Source organism: Styela clava, chromosome 11 (genome assembly GCF_964204865.1).
Source record: "Styela clava chromosome 11, kaStyClav1.hap1.2, whole genome shotgun sequence".
Lineage (NCBI taxonomy): Eukaryota > Metazoa > Chordata > Ascidiacea > Stolidobranchia > Styelidae > Styela > Styela clava.
The window spans coordinates 12,841,242-12,858,749 of record NC_135260.1 but is presented as its reverse complement, the minus strand read 5'-3'; the positions used below and the strand labels follow the sequence as shown (position 1 = coordinate 12,858,749).

The following is a 17,508-nucleotide window of genomic DNA, read 5'->3' as shown; positions in this document are numbered from 1 at the left end:
TGAGGGTAATACATTGCATGGCGGCACAGCAGCATATTCTACTGAATCCACAGCGACACATAGCGAATATTATATTCTCAGATGGCACATAGAATTAGTAGTTGATATTCAGTACATACCCCCAGGCAATGTCTGGTAAATTTCAAACGAGCATACTGTTGTTACTCACCGGTGTTTGAACTTTTAGTGAACAATTACTATGATCAGATCATGTGTATGTATAGTGTTTATGTGACTAACAAACAACATATTTTTGTTGACTCAGGAAACAGAAACTGAAGACCTATAGCTATCCGAAGCTTCACTTGAAACAGATGCGTTTAGACTGTAAATATGAATTTATATCCTAACAAAAAAATGTCAGAGATTGTTCTGTTTATAATGATTTTGTGGATAAGAGTTGAATTGTCACGATGCAGCGGCGAAGTAGTTGGAGAGGCATCTAATAAGAATATACATAGCGGGCATGGAGGACGATTTCCAGCAGGTAAGTGAAACACTAAAATACGATTATAAAGGATCACAGTCCACGTTATATACATTGAATTAATTGTTACGAGAACTATGAGTTTATATAAAATAGCGCATAGTCTTGTCGAGCATAATATTTTTATCATATAGTAAGTTGAATGACTGTCTTCGGAAATATACCGTTGGGTATGAACGTTATAAAAACACATAATAAATGGTTCCTAGACTGATTTGTACAATAGCATCATCTGACATAGCTCAAATTTACCACAAAAAACATAGCCTGACCCAGAATTTATATATACTAAAGTATGCTCTTTTTCTGTCACAGTATAACCTAATCGAAATTGATGTACAAATATAGTAGTTATAGGAGTAAATATGTAGATTTTCTTGGTCTCCTTTATTACATCAATAGAGCTTGTTACTTTTCTTTGCTGAATGGGTTAGATATACGGATGTCACTTCAACTACATGTCCCAAAGCACGAATTTTAAAAGTTGGCGATATATAGATAAAGCCGATGTTATTTTTAACAAGAATATGGTGGCAATGGTTGTTATTAGGTTTTTCATGCCTTTTATTTTTAGGGCAAAATTCGTCTCACCAAATATCGGGTACAGTTACAATTTTGAAAGCTGAATGCAATTCCAGAACCATTGATATCACAATTCCAATTGAGAAAGTACGATCGAAAAAAGGTCAAATTTTGTCGCCAAGTAAAATATTTTTCAGAGCAGATGCAAGTAAACTTTGCCAAGCTAAATCGCTTAGCAGCGACAGCTACCGGATAACAGTACCGCTGCAACAAAAATCATGTGGCTCTCAAGTCAAGGTCAGTAATACTTGATAATAAAAATGGAATAAAACGAGCGATTGATTACAAAATAAAGCAATATAAGCAAACTGTAGCCTATTTACGTCGAAATTATTGCTGACTTACACATATTTTACGAATTATTCATTTTTATATTTAGCGTAAAAAGTATCAAACCGAATACAGAAATGAGGTGGTTTTACTTGATATTGGAGCTGGATTGATAAGAAGCCTTCTCAACTTCACATGTGTTTATCAGGATAATGATCATATAGTAATATTACCGACTTCATCCAGGTAAAGATGAAAGAAATAGAGTTCTAAATGAGTGCTTCTAGCAAATTTCTTTCAAATTGAATGTGACTTGTTTTTAGTGATTTATCAATTTCGCTAAAGGATGACGTGAAGGGAAAATTGAAGATGAAACTTCATCGTGATAAATCGTATTCGCGTGAATCAACAATAGATCAAGTTATGCCTGAGATATCGGTCAGTCGGTTTTTGTTTTCGCATATTGAATCTAATACAAATTTACATTATGTTCATATGGTAATAGTTGTTAAATATAACGGGTTATACGTGCTCAATTGAACGTGATATTCCATTTATTGATATATTGTAATATGACACAATTTCAACAAGTTTACGTATAATTCATATCTGATTCAATGTATTGTACAGCTTCAGAATGGACTAATTTGAATTCTAAATGATTGGAAATTATGATAGTATCTCTGTGTTTACATCTGTTAAAGTCGATTCACTTTTTATAACTTTAAATAACATGTATAGGTCGGCCATTTTGTCTTCGTGTCTATCGATTTCGAATCTTCAAATGAAGAAATTGCCTCTCAGTATCACGTTGTTTCAAACAATTGTTTCGCAAGCTATTTTCCTACATTCGATGATAGAAGAATGGCTCACTATTTCGTAACCGACGGGCAAGTATTTGCTTGATATTAAACAATATACCGATAACGAATATTTGAATTCCCGTCTGCAGTGATCGTGATCCCCCAGAAGTAAGAATGAATAAAAAACAGCTGATTTAAGGCCGGTAGCGTGGGATATTTTAAACTTAAATCCTAGTTTTGTGGATAATATGGGCTGGTGGTTAGGACGCGTGGGCCATGGTGTCAAATGTTATATATTTCAGGCACTAACACAATGCACAATGCCTATTTTATTTGTAAATGTTATAATATATATGTATTGGGCATAGGCTCTTCTAAATCGGAGGTATTTTCGTCATTTCTATATTAAACCAAGTTCTGTACCACTGCATTGGACCACTGCTTTTAAAAACTCTCTCCAACATGGAATAATACAATTCGTATCCAAGAAAACAGAGGTTAGAGTACAAACAAAAACACGTCACACTTTCAATGCGAGAAAACAAAATACGCCAGTCAAAAGGCACGTTCACAATTGGATTGATTCATGTCGTAACACTGGCTCAATGTCATTTTACAACATTAGGTTGCTAAGCGCAACCATTGGCAGAACAGAAGGCATGTGAAATGGACGCAGTCATAAGTTGTTATTTATTGCCGCAATGACAATATAATAATTCCAGTAAAATGCTATTTTTATCATTCAAAATTCAACAAAATAACTTATCAATGAGTTTAATAGATAATTCCTGCTTGCCCTTATGACAGGCAAATTATTTTTGCTCCAAAAAGGGAAAAGTGGGTTTTTACACCTCAAACTGTACTTTTGACAGATGCGCCAGCAAGTCCGATTCTACAGTCGCTCTGGAAAGTAATGGTGTTGGGTGGATATCTAGATGGAAATATCAAATGTTCAAATGGGTGAATACAACTTCACAACGTATCTATTTGTTTTGTGACGTTAGCTTATGTGACGAACGTAATCTTGAAGACCGGCACGTTTGCAACAAAATAAATAGTAGGGTTAGTAAAATGACGTGTTATTAAACCTTGATGAACTCTATTATTTCGTGTCTCTCTCTTATAAAGGATTGACGTGGTGACAGTAAACTGTAAATCTTTCTAATTTGAGCATATTTTGCGGACGACCCGGGTGGCGCCAGAGAGACCCATGACGACCACTGTAGATAAAAGCATATGACGCAACGACAATGCAAAGTTTGTCAATTGCTTTTCGAACAATTTAGATAAAGATAAACAGACTTCAATGTGTGTACGTTGATCACGCTTCCCTGTTGAACTATGTATCATTTAACCTTATACACGTGTCTGGACTCTGGAGTCGTTTTCTTCCATAAACTAGACTAGCGTGACACCAGGCTATCGGGTCGTTAAATGTGTCTCGAAGTCCAGCTTTTGTTAGTATTTTAAGTTTGTGATTTTTCTCCAGTATGATTTAATGTTATACTCACCCCCTCATAGGTAACGCTGCTCGATAATCCTCACTGGTTTATCGTGTTTCCCTTCACACTAAAATGCATTTTTTTATCATTCTTAATTTTGTTTGTCGAATGTGTACTTTTGGTTTGTGATAAAATAAGCTATTGACTGACGTACTAACAATTTAAAACATTGTTTCCATAACGATTATGCGATTATCATTGTCAAGTTTATGAGATTAGTTTAAACAGTATGACTTATGATTATGATTGGAATTTTTACATATTACATTTATTCGGATTATATAAAGCCATGTCACCATTTTAAAAATTACATTACTGAATTTCACAAATACTTCTCAAAGTTTCCATACAGTAATCCGCGTTGGCTCTTGTTACCATGGCAACTTTATATTTCATTAATGCTCGTGTTCTCATTTCAAATAAGAATGAACTTCCAACTTTTACATAATACAGAAAGATTGCTTTGGATATATATACGGTGGAAAAAGTCGCCGAGAAGCAAGTATCCATAGCAACGATACAAAGAACGAAGTAAAATACATTTTATCCATTGGTCCAATATTTCCCAAAGATTCAGTTTATCTTCTCGATAATTCTGATGGAATCGAAGATATTCTTGGCAAAGACAAAAGTTCAGGAGGTAAAATATAAATTTCTAAACAAAATTTATTCTGTCATTCTCATTAATTTATCAGCCATTTTCTGCATTTAATCAAAAAAAAATATTAATTGAAATAGAAAATTATTTTATTATATTATTAGTTTCGGTACTGTGAGCAAGTTTCCTAAATTTTTGGAAATATAAAATGTGCTCAGAAATATAACGAATACTCTATAAATTACTCATGGTTAAGTGTCTTCAATTTTATATCACTACCTCATAAACAAAGATGGTGCAACATGGATTGTTTGTTAAATATCGTTTCCTTGATCAATTCGAACATCGTTTTTAGAGCTAAAACTGTAAACATTTGCTTTGGGTATTAATTGTGATGTTAGCATTTGTGTTCGATGGCGTGATTTTGATAAAAACTTGCTTGAAGCGCTTTGGCTAAATTCTTTATTAGACGAATATGACCCATATGTACATGATACACATGTAACTAACTGAGTTTTACATTACATAGGAAATGATGATTTAGTGGTTCCAATAGCGGTTGGAGTCGTAGCTGGAGTATGTGTTATTATACTTATCGTTGCTGCACTTATGTTCTGGAGAAGAAGAGTAGCTCGCAAAAAATCAAATCGTCAAAAAACGAAAAAGGAAATTCAGCAAGGGTTTGCTTTCATGATGAGTAAGTTATTGGCTTTTATGTGTTTTCAACCCCAGGGCCCCAGGGCTGGGGAGCTGTGCTTCCGGCTCCAGCTCCAGAGCCACAGTATAACCTAAATGTGGCTTCAGCTCCGGATCTTCATTTTTTACGTCGGAGCTAGGCTCCGGCTTCATACCCATTGAGGTTTTCAGGGTGACCACTACCATGAAATATCTGCTCAAAATGCAGTTTCGTGAAAGCGGGACTCAAAGCTTTGATATGAGGGTTTCAAATTTCAAAATTAAGATTTTAAATATATAAATTAAACTTGAGATTATGAATGAATACTATGAATCAAAATTTTATGATTGTTCGCAGCTGGAGTCCCGAAAATTTCTGGTAACTCCGGATCCGGGCCCCAGATTGATTCAACATGGTAAGCTTAGCTCCAGCTCCTTCGAAATGTCACAGCTCCATGGATCTAGGCTACGACTCCAACTCCCCAGCCCTGCAACTATTGATTTTTGGTTCTGGGAATATGTAGGCGACATAAAATGTCTTCCCTATTGTAGAGTGGGCGTTCAGTGGGCAAGCAGGACTTAGCTACAATGGTATCGCAGTTAAAAATCTTTAGTACAAATTCCATGCCCACAGCTTCACGTCACCCTGGGTTGAAAGAATTGGATGGGCAATGCCGAACCCGAACGATTTCAGTCTTTCTCAAAAAAGTGACTCTATACCTAGCTAGGGATGGTTGTACATATCCTTGTTTCGAGTGAAAGCCTATTTTTGTCTATCAGTATAAATAATGTCAAAATCTACATTTTTAGAATCTTCAAACGATCCAGAAATATTTCCTCAAAATGATAAAGATAAAAAATCTGCATCAAATAGGCGAGAAGACAAACGTGATTCTTTAAATTTTGACTTTGATCGAGTTATAGAAAACAGCAACTCTGAAGCTGAACGAGACGAAGTAAAATCTACTACGAACGAAAATTTATCTAACGGACGACGCCGTCGCCATTCTTCAATTGATAAACCAAAAAGATCGAATAGTAGAAATACCAATGCGAAATACAAGACAAAACCCTCGAGAAAACGTTCTAATTCAACTGAATTTTCAAGTTCATCATTGGAAATTGTTCGTCCAGAATCCACAGGGAGGGGAAATCGTAGGAGACATAGCGCACAAAGCAATGGGGACTAAATACAATGTTTCAGTGAAATATGTCTTTTTTTCTACAGCATTATTTTTTGTTATTTTGCTCCATTCCCAAATCCCTCACTGATGCACTGTTAAATATTTACTGACATTTGACCTGCTTTAAAACCGAAATTTAATAAAGACTATAAATAAATAATTACAAACAAACATAACATAGTTACAAATTATTACAAAAGCATTGATTTATTTTAACCTAAAGATAAGGCGCTCAAAATAAAAACCACAATTGACAAAAGGTATGGTTTCAAAAATTGAATAATCGTATTTGATTTGTTTTAGCAAATTGATTGCTTTTATATGATATTTGTAATGAATGTTTTTAAATGAAGCCGTTCTTTCATGACATAAGGAACGGGGTAAAGTGAAAGTCTAATGCAAGTGTTCTCGACTTTACGATATGGGGCATGTTTTCCGTATTCGAGTCATTGCATACCTGGCGATAATAGGTAAATTTACCTACGCTGAACTGGTTGCCCACTCCGAACATTTACTCGAAGTCTAATGTGTTTAGTATAATTTCGAAGACATTTCCAATCATATTTTTGAAAGTAAATTTGAACAAAGCAAGGTCACGAACACTCAAAAAAGAATTGAAGTGTGGGATTGCGCGTCAGTAAATACAGATTGACGTACTACCGTAGTGAATTCCATACAGCTTAATTTATTTGTTCGGTAGGTACACTGACAGTAAACGGACTAGAGCTCACAGTCAAACGATCCACCTAGAAACATTGACGCACAAAAAGAAAACAAGATGTCGGCGATTCGAAATTTTCGTTAGAACCGATTCGAATAATAATATTCGATTCAATTTAAATATTCGATTCGAAATGCCCATCCCTGCTCACTACTCTTTACACACATTCCTCATCTAGACTACACACACATTATAGTCAATTGCCTATTACTTAGAATTTCTCGAATATCTTACGATTTCAATTACGAATAAAGAAACTTTACTTTGTAGACGTAACATTTCCCCGCTAAATAAATAAAGCTTCAAATATCGATGTATCATGTATAACATTATATTTAACACTTTAAATTCATTTTATGTTTTAATAATATGAATAGCAATTTTGAGAACGTATATATCGGACCAAAATACCACAATATGACAGCAGCCCTATTGAAACAACAAAATTGACTCGAGTGATATGATGCACCTGGTCGTAGCAGCATTGTTAGATCAAAAGTTACATTTTTATACAACCACAGCAAATTTTATTGGAAAAGTTTATCAACATTTCATTAGCAGAAAATCCTCTTGGTGTGACGCACATGGTCCACGGAATTTTTGAATAATTCAAATCATTCGAAACTTGGCCATCAGATACTTGTCCAATAAATGTTATCAGTCAATTTAGATTAAGCTATATTTAGATTTTTGTCAAATATAACAAAACAAAATTTGCATGTACAGAATTTAGTCTCATCTTTTCAGTAGTTTCATAATCAAAACCAAAGGAATATCAAAAAATAAACAAAGGTTTATATTTAGAAGAAATATAACCCAGACAAGGTTAATAAAATCGGCTTTGGGCCAGGCTTTTGGCATTCAATTTTTTTTTGAAACGTTTATGGAAATTGATACTATGGCAAAAAAAGTTTCAAAACGCTGTCAAAATAGTAATTGTTATTCAATTCAGTATTGATTAAAATTGTTACAACTGTTGATCCTATCCCAGAGTTTCAAATAAATATTTGGGGGACAGTATCACAAATACTAAACCTTAATCAATCCTTCAATTTTCATATCATATTTTAAATCGTATTGTATCAGTCATTGAAGAATAAGTGATGGTGTATCAATAAGAACACTGAGGAGAATTTACATATTTAAAAATGATTTTGATTTAATTTCAGCTATACTTTGAGCGTGAATCAGAAAGTTGACCCCATCAGACATTATACGTAACATTTGGGTCTTCGTCGATTAGTGCAATGGACAAATACGCTGGTACTTGATGGTTGTAAAGGTAAATTTACCTTTTGACATAACTAAACTAAAAGCAATCGTATCCGATGATGCAATATAAACAGATAAGGTTGTTCACACTATAGTTAGATAGGAAAAATGATGAAATAATATTCAACTTCAAACACATAAAATAATAAGAAATAATAAATACAATACATCAAATATGTGAAGAACAACAGTGAATACTTTGCATTACATATTTGTATATACATTAGTTAAATCCAAGCCAATCGTTTTTGTTAAATTTGTAATAAAAAAGGCATTGTTACATACATTATTTTTTTTGAAGATTGTATCACAATATGCAATCCATGCCAATAGTCTTCTTACAAACTAATAGGTAAAGCATAGCAGAGGAATATGAGTAAAATATGAGAAAAGCTCGCAAATCAAATCAACACGATTATACTGATTCAAATTGTTGAGATTTCATGGAAGAAGGAACAACATTACGGTATTTGAGGAATGAAACTCTGAAAATTACGATCAATCATAAGGTGCAAAGAATTTGTTTTAGCAGTTTAAACATAAAATGTTTTATGATTGTTGGGGTTGTTGAACAAAACAGATTTGAACTACTATGTTCGCTCTCTCTAGTGTCATCTTCAGTATAGAAATTCCGATAAGTTTCATTTCCATTTTTTAAAGTCTTGGTCACGTAACTTCACTGTCAATAAAATCTAAAATTGACGCATGCGAAAGGCTTTCAATAATATCATTCAAGTTATTGAAATCAGCATCTTGCTCAAGTAAGGTTAGAATGTGAAATATATCCGAAGAAATATGATTAGAGAATGTACTTGAGTCGACCAGTGATCTCGCAGATCTGGTCTTAGCTTTATTTCTCCCGCGGTTTTTGCCTTTTTTAGACTTCTTGTTTTTTCTTTTCTTTTCTTTTCGATTACGTTTTCTGTTTTTAGATTTTCGTTTTCTACCCCTTTTTCCTTCCTTGCGACGCCGAGATTTTCGCGGTCGCTTAGTCTTAGGTTTTGATACACTTGTAGTAGATACAGTTGGTGGAGTAATTGTCGTTGAATCGAAAAGTTTCTCCGTTGTTTGAATTGAAGTTTCTTCTATTTTAACAGTAGTTACTGAAATGTAAATAGAAAAATGATTAATGACAATGTTTTGTTTTCACTGTATATAATAAAATAATAATTAGGAAGGAGATAGACTTTGATTAGATATCATAGTAACAGGCTATTGCACCATTAATTACCTATACTAAATATGATATTTTGAAAATGATTATAATTCTGCAAGTCGTCTCAGTGTCACTTTATTTTAAAAAATTTGATTGAACAACATCTCTGGAGAAATGTATGATTGACTTTATGTGGGTTCAAAATATTCCAGATGTTTGCTTTATGACTTACGTCATTCAGGACTTCTTTTGTCAATACAGGCAATTTGAATTGCATGAACTAATTGAACTATATATAATTATCCCAAATCTAGAATATAAATACATGTTTTGTAAATATGTAAAAATTTATTTTCGATTTTCCTTTCTGTTGTGAAAAGAAGGGGATACTATCCTATGTGATATTATCATATTATGAGCAGAAGCATAAATTAAAAATCGAAACGTTCTAACGAACCTGTTTGTGTCGTTGGCATTGTACTGGCAGTGGTAACCGCTTCAAAAGGTGTTATGAGTTGTTTTTGAGGTGTTGTGCTGACACTAAATGATGAAGTTTTTGGCAGAGCCTCCTTTTTCGCGCTAGCATTTGAGACTAGAAAATAAGCACGCTTCGGTGGGGTCTTTGAGGAGTCGATAATGTTTTTGGCCCGTGCGGGTGTCGTTCTTCCTTGTGTAGCAGCCCTCATGGTGATAAAGCGACTGTGCTTATCTGATAAATATGCGTCGTGAGAAAGGGGGTTGTAATAATGCAGAAATACAGTGTCTTCATTCAAGATATTTTTCTGAAATAAAATCAAAATCATGCAATAACAACATTTCTGAATAACAGTACCACAACATAAAAATTCAGATTAATATTTCAATCGGTCAGAAGCACTTCGGAAATTTTTTTTTAAAACTGTATAAAATCCTTCTAGTAGTCACTACCACCTACAGCTAGTTGTTTCAAATTTTTTTGCTTACGATTTGAAACTTTGAAAGAAATTGATTCAACTATTGCAGAGAAGCTATTGTGCTGATAACAACACCAACAACGACAAGAACACCAATATATACAACAACAATTTTAGAAAAAAACTTGATAGGTTCATTTCATTATGTTTAACAAGCGACCAAACTTTATCATTGTAAAAGTTTTGTAATATTATAATCATCAAAAGTGGAATGAAATAACTTTTGTAAGCAAATGAATTATTCGTCGTAATGACGTTTACAAATTGAGAAGGAGTATTTAGGTGTGACTAACCGTGGTGTATAATTTCCCACTTTTGTTCATGGCGATGTAATATCCGCTAGCCAGACCATAAATTTGAACTTTTGCTTTTTCCTTCTCTGTATCGTAATCAACAGCGTTGATTTTCATTTTGTCTGTAAATAAGTTATAAATATAAATAAAATTCAGTTTTTTTTTTGACTTGGTATTATCGTGAGAATAAATCGTATGTCTGTATTTTGGTGATATGAAATGTGCCAAAAGAATTTCGAAAAATTTTATACAATAATTCACAGACAAATTTTAGATGCAATTTACGTGCCATATAACGAGTTATCGGGAAACACATATTAACTTGAATTAATGGCAGCAATCATATCGGGTTAACACTTCTGATTTTCAACGGTTTTGCCAACTTCAAAGAGACTGATGAGTAGGTAGTTACGCTCATAAGTGTTTGTGAACAACCAACAAAATAATGGCGGGATCGTTAACAGGGGTATAATTTCCGACGATCAATCGATTAGGATAGCTATCGATAATTGATTCAGATGATTTTGAAAGAAAAATAAATATGGCGCCATTATTGAACATTCTATTTTAGCCATGTTTTGTCCATATGTTTGGTTGCTCAGAGTATTTTAACATATCAACATTGTATCGATAATCTGAATGAGTGGCACAGAAAATATAATTTTCTTTAATCTATATCCACAAAATTATTATGCCGAAATAGTACTTCCACAATTGCTGTGTTTCATATAATAATATCAAGCAGATTTTCTCTATGCGCAATTTAGTATGATCATGGAACAATGAACACATTTCCTAAATATTATCAATCGCTAATTCTAATTCACTGACATTCACAGACATCGTACTCATGACGTACGTTTATCAAGTTTTTGTGATGGCCATTTCAGAATATAGTAAATTCGATATTCGAAAATCGTACAAGATGAAGCAATTTGACGATAGATGCAAAGGAGATGAAAATGCCTACTTTGGTATACAACTATGAAATTTTGAGTTTTTTTTTAAATGTTTCCCTAATTTTAAAACAATTTCGTAGCAAAAAATTAGAAACTATCTACATGATTGCAAACAAATATTTTAGGATTGCAAGTGCAGTTGATAACTTCATAGTCAAGTGAAATAGATAATCGTACAGCTTGATTATCTAAATATAAATATGGTACAAAAAACCATATTTAACCAAATTACATCCAAAAAATATTTGTATAGCCTGATACAAATCACTTTTGCAAATACATGGATGGGAGATACTTTTCTTATTTGGTTACTTTTACTAATTTGTGGATGTTTAGTAACTATGATACAGATAAATGTCAGACTTGTGTGCTGAATAGCCTAATGGCAATAGAATATGACGTCAATAATATTTCATTTCGGCCATACCAGAAGGAAAACAAATATTATACATCGGCTATTGCATCATTAGTGTTGTGCTGAAATACGATATGACGTTTTTACCTGCCATCTTGATTTCGAATCAGGATATAATATCCACAATGCTTTACTTTGATGTTTAAAATAGATTATTTGACATATTTTTGTCGTTGGTGTTTTGTGACTGGAGTAAAAGTTTGATAATATTAAAGATTAACATTTTTATCACAAGGAAAAAAATTTGCATAACAATTGAAATTTATATCGTGTAGTATATATTACATAGAATATATATGAAGGTGATAGGTTAACTACCTTTTCATTGGTTTAGAAAATTGAAAGCTAACTTGCATGTTATTGATCAGATAATATGGAGGTAAATGATGTAAAACTGTTAAAAATCAACATCTAAACTCAGAAACCATAGAAATACCAGTCACAAATCACTATTTTTAGTATTTGGGTAGAGAAAATAAGTTTATATTGTATTCTTAAATGATGGGTATCAAAAGTGGCAAAGAAATTAAGTAAGATTTTTATACAAATTCTGTCTGACTATTTGAGACTTATTTCTAAAACCATTCGGGAATGCAATTTGTGGTCATTTTCTAATTCCATTTTCACCCAATTCTACTTGACCTATAAGTTAGGGGCTTAAAGAATGATGTTGATCAAAGAAATCAATTTGTTAACAAGATGATGAGGTAAAGTCAACTGTTTTGGTAAACTACAATTGATGCTTTACATATTTTAGCTAATGAAGAGTGGACAGGTGTTATCGTTAACATATATAATGATTATATTAAAGACTCTTTTGTGTCATGACGTTAGTAACGACCACTTCATTTGAATAGAGTCTGATGAAGTCTTCTTATGACCTATGAAACGTTGATATTAATATGCTTCATAATACAATAACTGAACAAAGCGACTCTCTCAGTCTATGACACTCGAAATCAATTTTGTAAATCGTCGTACGAAGTCGGAGGGCCGGGAGTCCGTGACATTAAGAGGAAACGTGATAATACCCGAGTGCTATCGACTGAACACATCATGTTTTTATTTGAAAAAATCGATTTTCCCAAAGCGATAAAAAAAAATTGAGACGTCATAATCGAACACACAATATTCAAATGTTATATGTAAGAAATCTTATACACCTGAAAAGGAACTTACATACTAAAATCCGAGTTCTATGAGAGATCATTCAAAATACTCCTGACGCACTCAGAGGTATGAGTATATTGACTTTTTACTATGAGTTGTTATGTTTGTTCGAATTGTTCGAGTTCGAGTTTGATGTGAGAAAATTCACGTGTAAAAAGCATACGGGATTGCGTGGTCAATTTAATACCATACATTTAATAGATAATAATCTATCGCGTAACTGATTTATGAATCATTCTTGCTTTGCTTAGAGAGAATCGAAAACGACAATTCTACAAAAAGAATTTTCCGATAGTTTCTTGGTAACTTTTTGAGCGACGTCTGATGAAGTAGATACGCATAATTTGCACTTCAAAATGATGTAATTCCCACGAAAAGTGCTAACGAAAGAAAATGACGTCTGTAATATCTGTATTCATAATGCTATGTGCCAGAAATAAAAACGTATAGTATTCATATGTTGTTATCACAATTCCATCTGAATACTTTACGGCTTTCGTTATATGCACGTCGCAAATTTAGACAATGAAATAGTCACGTTATAACTATAAAAAAAGTTATTTATAGTTCATGCACACTATATTTGAAACATAATAAGTTTCAAACCTTTGTTGATTTTCGATTTTTTAGCTATGTGAATGTAAATCGCAAAATGATTTTTTTATTTTTTATTTTAGTGTCTGCAATTGCTTTATATAACGAAGTGCTATAGCGTGATGATACGCGTCTACGAAGCAATATTAAAATATTTTATGCATTTTTGCGACTGTGACCTTTAAGTTGGTGCTAGATTGCGATGCTATCTCAGATCTCATGTAGACGAGAAGTCATTATTTTGCAGACAATTTGGTAATATTCTGTGAAATAGCAATTTTGTGCTTCCTCTGCATGTACTTTTTAGCCCTTGGCCTACAGTACAAATTTTTGTTGAAACTTTAAAATATTCAATTTTCACATTTATCCCGCGAGTTGTTGTCTAACAAGTATTTAATTTATTTTTGAATATATAAAACAGTTTGGGATTCCTTGTTCCATCAATCTACTGAATATTTCTTGTGCAGATTTCAATGGCCAGCACATTAAAATTTTGCGTCGCCCAGAAGATATTGTTTATTTATGACATTTAAACGTATGGAACCATTATTGGGTATAAATCTGCAAAATATTTAGAGTTTGTATTTAAAAATAAGTTTACCATAATGAAGTAATGAAGACAAATTCAGTTATGGCATGGAATGGAGTTATTTACTTGAATTATTTTACTTGTTCCACGAAATTATTTTTGCATTGCCGCGACAGGTGTCACTGATGAGACAGCCGACTGTGGCTTTTCTTTCCCAAGGTTTTTACCCTCCCTTTTGTCTGCTAGAATTACTTTGTTATGTGTTCACCTGCAGTGGCTTCTTGAATCTGCTTTGGAATTCTTAGTATCAATCATGTCAACAATTATTAGCTATCGAGCATGAATTGACTATGTATCACTTACTACATTAGATAACATATTCGAACTTTGTAAAACAAGCGCGAAAATCATTTTCAAGATTAAAATATTTAAAATCATCTACGATTAAAAATGCTCCGCCTAATAGCACTTTGAATATAGATGAATCATATATTGGAAATGATATATTTAATCAACTATTTGCAGTTTACTAACGCGTTGACATAAAATTATTTTAACAAGAATACCATTTAATTTGCTTGAATTTCGTTATAAGGAATCGCTTGCTTGATGTGTTTGTTGCTCGAAGTATTTTGTTTTCATTATTTTGTGTGGATATTGACGTCATCACCAGGTGCATGTTTTGCAATGCTAAAATTATCGCGCGTGTACACGTTTTCCGTTTGCATTGGAACTATATATATTCTAAGTTCAAATGTCAACAATATGTGTCCGTCTTATTCATATTTAACTCTATTTAGTGTGAGCACACATTCTTTGACCCACATTATTATTAGACCGATTCAACCACGCCATTTTGTGGCGCTACCGGTATTTGTTCCATAGCTATGAAACCAAAGAGAAGCCTTAGTTGTGTAATTTTTTTAATTCATTGAAATTCGGATAAAAGTGTCCCACGAACATAATAATCAGGCAAGGAATTTCAGTCACGTAGGAATTATTACACTGTATTAATAATAGTTCAAACCTCATATACGCCTGTATATTTTTATGCTTGAATAACTAATAATTTAGTTTTATTTGTTTGAGTGCTCTGTTGATTTCATAAATTCAGGCCAACTTGTTCATGAATATCGAAACATCATTTCCCTTATTTTACCCTTTCCAAAATTTTTATTATTACTCTATTTTTCTGTCCATTACAGATAAAAAAGAAAGAGTAAAAATGAGTATAAAAATACTTACAAAATTCATCCTCTTTCGATTCTCCAATGATCGACCCATCTGACAAAATCTTGAGGTATGAGCTGCTTTCCTTGTGATACATCTTGAAAACTGCTTCTTGTCTTTCGAATAATTCATCTGTTGATTTGCTGTCAAGGTTGCGCAGATGATTTCCTGATTCTGATGAAGATTCCGAGTTGAAAATTTGATCATAAATAGAAGATCTTCCACTCGTACTGCGTCGGATGCGACGTCGATTATTGTTTGTCGAAGTATCGTCATATTTAGAAATATATTGAGGCTCATTGTGACCAGAGTTTGATAAAGAAAAGTTTTGTGTATCGTTGTTCTGACTCGAAAATTCATTCAATTTTTGAAATGGAATACGCTTTCCTATCTTCCTTCTCGGCTTAAAATACGAAAAACGATTTCTTAAAAACGATTTGTTATCACTCTCAGTACTTGAGCGAGATTTTAGCGCCAAAAGCCGATGCAATAATGCTATGTCACTGGATTCAATCGTTAAAGGCTTAGTTATAGTTTCAGTCAACATTTTCTGAAAGCCATTGTTGTCTTTACGGAGAATTGAATATGTAGAACTTTCCATAAAATTTGTTATGAGCGTGAGAATCATCAGCAGTATTGCACTTTCCGTTTCCAGTAGACGAAATCCTTTTGTCATCTTAGTTCTATTGAGAAACTGATTCTGTTTCGCTCACGATCGCGAAAACTTTTTTGACGTAAAATCCGTTCCTTCCTTCGTAATCTGTTGCAACAGCGCGGAGAAAATATTTTGTCAAACCGCTGGAGTTATCAGTTTTATCGAATGTCATGTTAAATTTTTTATGTAACTGTTAAGATAGAATAAAACCAAACTTCTTTTAAATTGAACAAAATATCAATGCCAATCTGCCAGTGATTCTAATAGTAAACAACTGTATCATTTCGTCATCATGGTAACACTCCAATAATAAAAAAAAAATATCCTAATTTATGAAATGATTAGCATTTAATGCATGAAAATGAATGAGGCTAAATAATATTTCGATATTTCGATTTATACCTTTTAACAATTTTTTAATATGCCAACATATACAGAATCACAAAACTTCGAATAACTACTCCAAGCTACTACCTCGCGAAGATTGCATTATTACTCTGGACAAATAAGAAAGTTAAATATTTAATTATGTATATTTTTTTTATCGTAAATAAACCAGTATATATATAATGAGCGCATCTCACACGGATGCATAAAAAGATGATTAACCATGCGAAATTGCAAATATGCCCGCGAAAAGCACGATTCTAGCTCATCTTTTCCAAATAGTTTGAAAGGAGATGATATTTTCATTGAAAAGAATCGATTATTATCGATATTGAAATTTGATTTTTGTAACACTTTTTCAAACAGGTTCTTTATCAGATATACTGTTTACTAGATTCTTCTAACTTCTCCGACACTTCAAACTTGTTGAATTATCAGTATAAACATGTCTCGATAATTGGTATAGTTGCATAGCTATAACTGGCAGTATATCCTGTCATGAGCGACTCACGCACGTGATGAACAAAGTACATTAGTTAAAGTCTTATGACTATTAAAATTTCGAAGATATGGGTGGCAGGGGACAGTCAAATGGGACTTCTTTCGTGTCTCCCCTCGAACATATACAATTGGATAAACGTCCTCTTTCCGTTGGGTACTTTTACCCCTGTCCCAAAGTTTTACGTACCCAAAGCCTCTCTACAACTCACTAAGATTCAACCGCTGCTTCAATCTATCAGAGCAATATACTTTTTTAGTAAAATCCTCACAATTCTTCAAAGCGACGATCAAAGACCAATCAGGGTAAAGGACGAACAATGATCGACGCTGCTCTCGCACGTCATCAACAACTGTTGAAGCGGTGAACTCACGGCCGTTTTTTAACGAATATTATTTGCGATATCTTTTGTACTTATAATAACGCATTCTGATCAGCTAAGAGCGTAAGCTGGTACTTACATCACCCAAATACAATATGCATTGTCGGGTGTGGCGCATGGCCCTCCTGAGTCAATAACAAACGTGCGATATCGCCAAGACAATGTCTTTAGTTTGCTGTGGTAGTCGGATTC

General features: G+C 33.2%; 2 protein-coding genes across 2 annotated transcripts; one reads left to right on the top strand and one right to left on the bottom strand.

The window, feature by feature from the left end:
• The first annotated feature begins 175 nt into the window (after window positions 1-175).
• Window positions 176-6,372, top strand: LOC120347302 (uncharacterized). Its single transcript, XM_039417215.2, has 9 exons — window positions 176-487; window positions 1,062-1,306; window positions 1,449-1,585; window positions 1,663-1,777; window positions 2,081-2,229; window positions 3,015-3,204; window positions 4,098-4,284; window positions 4,772-4,939; window positions 5,728-6,372. Exons 1-9 carry the CDS (start codon window positions 334-336, stop codon window positions 6,105-6,107), a joined length of 1,725 nt encoding a protein of 574 aa, XP_039273149.2. The 5' UTR covers window positions 176-333; the 3' UTR covers window positions 6,108-6,372.
• An 836-nt stretch (window positions 6,373-7,208) lies between these two features.
• LOC120348172 (uncharacterized) lies at window positions 7,209-16,233 on the bottom strand. Its single transcript, XM_039418296.2, has 4 exons — window positions 15,409-16,233; window positions 10,497-10,618; window positions 9,708-10,032; window positions 7,209-9,197 (listed from the first exon to the last, which is right to left on the bottom strand). The coding sequence occupies exons 1-4, from the start codon at window positions 16,067-16,069 to the stop codon at window positions 8,761-8,763; spliced, it is 1,545 nt and encodes a 514-aa protein (XP_039274230.2). The 5' UTR covers window positions 16,070-16,233; the 3' UTR covers window positions 7,209-8,760.
• Between the last annotated feature and the right edge of the window lie 1,275 nt (window positions 16,234-17,508).